Genomic DNA, 3033 nt, shown 5'->3' with positions numbered 1-3033 from the left:
TTGTGGTGCAGTGATATGCAGCACTGTGGTAACTAGCAGCACAGAAGTACACGCCACTGCTGCTCACTTTGACATCCTTAATCGTTAATGTGCAGTTCTTATGTTGTCTTGCATCCCCGTCCATCATCACATTCACTCCAGTTTCTGGATTTCCTTTGTCATTAAGCATGTATCCGAGAAATTGTAGCTGTTTTTCTGACTGCTTGTACCAGAGGATTGTGTAATAGCCTGAAATACTGTGTGAGCAGTGGATTTTTGCTTGGTCTTCATTTGTGTAAATATTAGTTGGAGTCTGGTGAACTTGATCACTGAAAGAGGAAGCTGCTGAAAAGACACAAAACAAAAGTAATAAACATTATATAAAAATTATAAAATGCAGCTTAAAGTTGTGTCAGTAACATTGTATAATACTGTCCAAAAATAATGTGAACATATCCATGTTATTACCTGAAACTAGGATGTTAGCATAGATGCTGAGGAGTAGAATGATCATGATGATCTCACTTGTCTCGATTATTTCTCCCAATGAAAAAACTTTCTCATGCACAGACTTTCATTCAGCAGGTGGAGTCTTATTATACACCAAGGTTATTATCATAAACATCACTGTGTCTATAACTATTACAAAGTTGCACTCCTGGTTCCGTATACAATTCTGAACAAAGGTATATGCTGCCACCTTATGAGAGGAAATGTTAAAGGTGCAAGGGGATGTGAGGAGACAAGAAAATGAAGAAAACGATGTTGTGTTTTCTGACTGAATGAACATCAATATACTTGTTATTGTGTTTCCATCTTAAACTATGCTGGTATTTAACTATTGCTAAAGCTGGTATTTTACCAAAGGTAGTGCTATTTAAGTTTAACAACTTAAGATCATTAATGTCCAGCACTGAGCTGGTATTCATGCAGCTATACAACACAATCATCAAATTTATAGTTTCTTTAGAAAGTTAATAACACAGTTTCTTTTCACAGAAACCTTAATTGTAAACTACCATAACACCTTCTTCACAGAGTGTTTATTGAGGGAAATAGCTTATTAATTTGGTTGTATTAGATAACAGAACAATATAATTATTTTTCAATCAGATATTAAGATACTGGAAACTTTAAAAAAAAAAGTAATAGAATCAACCTGGCAAGGTGAAAATGATACATGTGGGCAAGTTATGTCATTGCTTTTTATAACCTAATGGAGCAGGTTAAATATTGCATTGTTACTCACGGGGGACCCTATATTATAATATCTGATATTTGTGAGAGCAACATTGGTTATAATGGCTGACTCCAGGTGTGTGAGGCTGTGAGCTTCAGTACAGATATCAAAAAATGTGTTTGATAGGTTTTTGTATTGAGGTGCAGTGATGTGCAGCACTGTGGTAACTAGCAGCACAGAAGTACACTCCACTGCTGCTCACTTTGAGATCCTTGAGCGTTAATGTGCAGTTCTCTTTTTCATTTGCACCACCATCTATCGTTACGTTCACTCCCGTCTCTGGAGTAACTGTGCCAAAACGCAGGTATCCAAGCAATTGTAGAGTTTTCTCTGACTGCTTGTACCAGAGGATTTGGTTATAGGTTGGAATACTGTGTGAGCAGTAGATTTTAGCATCTCCTCCTGTTGTGTAAATATTAGTTGGAGTCTGGTAGACTTGAACACTGGAACCTGCTGAAAAGACATCAAGTAAAAGTAATACACATTATATGAAAATCATCAAATGCAACTTAAAGTTATGTCAGTAACATCGTATAATACTATTCTAAAATGTTTTGAAAATATCCATGGTATTACCTGAAACTAGGATGTTGGCATAGATGCTGAGGAGTAGAATGATCATGATGTTCTCTGTTGCGTCGATCATTTTTCATCAATGAAGAAACTTTCTCATGAGAAAATGAGCAATCAACAGGTGGAGTCTTATTACGTCCTAAGTTTATTATAATGAATATCACTGTGTCAATAACTATTACAAATGCACACTCTTTGCTCAGTATACAATTCTGAGCAAGGATATATGCTGCCACCTTATGAGAGGAAATATTAAAGGTGCAAGGGGGTGTATGCAAGCAAGAAAATGATCATGATGGGATGCCAGTTTAGTTTAGTGAGTAAGCAGGCAACCAGATTCTGCATGTCCAGAGAGCAGCAGCCTGGGTCAGTGTCTGACCTCTGGGTCTTTTCCTGCTTGTCTTCCCCCTTTGTTTCCCCCTGTTTTCCCATCATCTTCACTGCCTCTTTCCAATAAAGGCAAAATGCCGCAAATGATCATGATGTTGTGTTTTCTGACTGAATGAACATCAACACAGTTTCTTTTCACAAAAACCTTTAATTGTAAACTACCATAATGCCATCATCACAGAGTGTATTGAGAGAAATGTCTTATTTATCATTAATTTCGTTGCATTAGTTAACAGAAAAAATAAGTTTATATGTGATATTTGTGAGACCAACATTGGTTATAATGGCTGATGCCAGGTGTGAGCTGCTGTACAGATACCCAAAAATGTGTTTGATAGGTTTTTGTATTGAGGTGCAGTGATGTGCAGCACTGTGGTAACTAGCAGCACAGAAGTACACTCCACTGCTGCTCACTTTGAGATCCTTGAGCGTTAATGTGCAGTTCTCTTCTTTTTCTGCACTCCCATCTATCGTTACATTCACTCCTGTCTCTGGAGTACTTGTGCCATAACGCAGGTATCCAAGTAATCGTAGCTCTTTCTCTGACTGCTTGTACCAGAGGATTGTGTCATAGTTTTGAATACGGTGTGAGCAGTGGATTTTAACTTCTTTTTCTTTTGTGTGAATATTTGCTGGTGTCTGGTCGACTTTATCACTTGAAGAGGAACCTGCTGAACAGACAACAAACAAAAGTAAACACGATGTAAAAGAATAAATGAAAAATTATATATAAAATGCAGCTTTATGTCATGACATTAACAATTTATATAACTGTTGTAAAATATATTTAACATCAATGACATTACCTGAAGCTAGAATATATTTAAAATAGATGCTTAGGAGTAAAATAA

General features: G+C 36.6%; 1 gene segment (V, D, J or C); it reads right to left on the bottom strand.

The window, feature by feature from the left end:
• Positions 1–1325: 1325 nt before the first annotated feature.
• LOC113012690 (T cell receptor beta variable 16-like) lies at positions 1326–1865 on the bottom strand. The segment is given in 2 exon segments: positions 1326–1672; positions 1796–1865. Coding segments are annotated over 2 exon segments (417 nt in total).
• Between the last annotated feature and the right edge of the window lie 1168 nt (positions 1866–3033).

The sequence above is a fragment of the Astatotilapia calliptera genome, chromosome 19 (assembly GCF_900246225.1).
Source record: "Astatotilapia calliptera chromosome 19, fAstCal1.2, whole genome shotgun sequence".
Lineage (NCBI taxonomy): Eukaryota > Metazoa > Chordata > Actinopteri > Cichliformes > Cichlidae > Astatotilapia > Astatotilapia calliptera.
The sequence above is the reverse complement of the archived record's forward strand: the minus strand, read 5'-3'. Positions and strand labels throughout refer to the sequence as shown.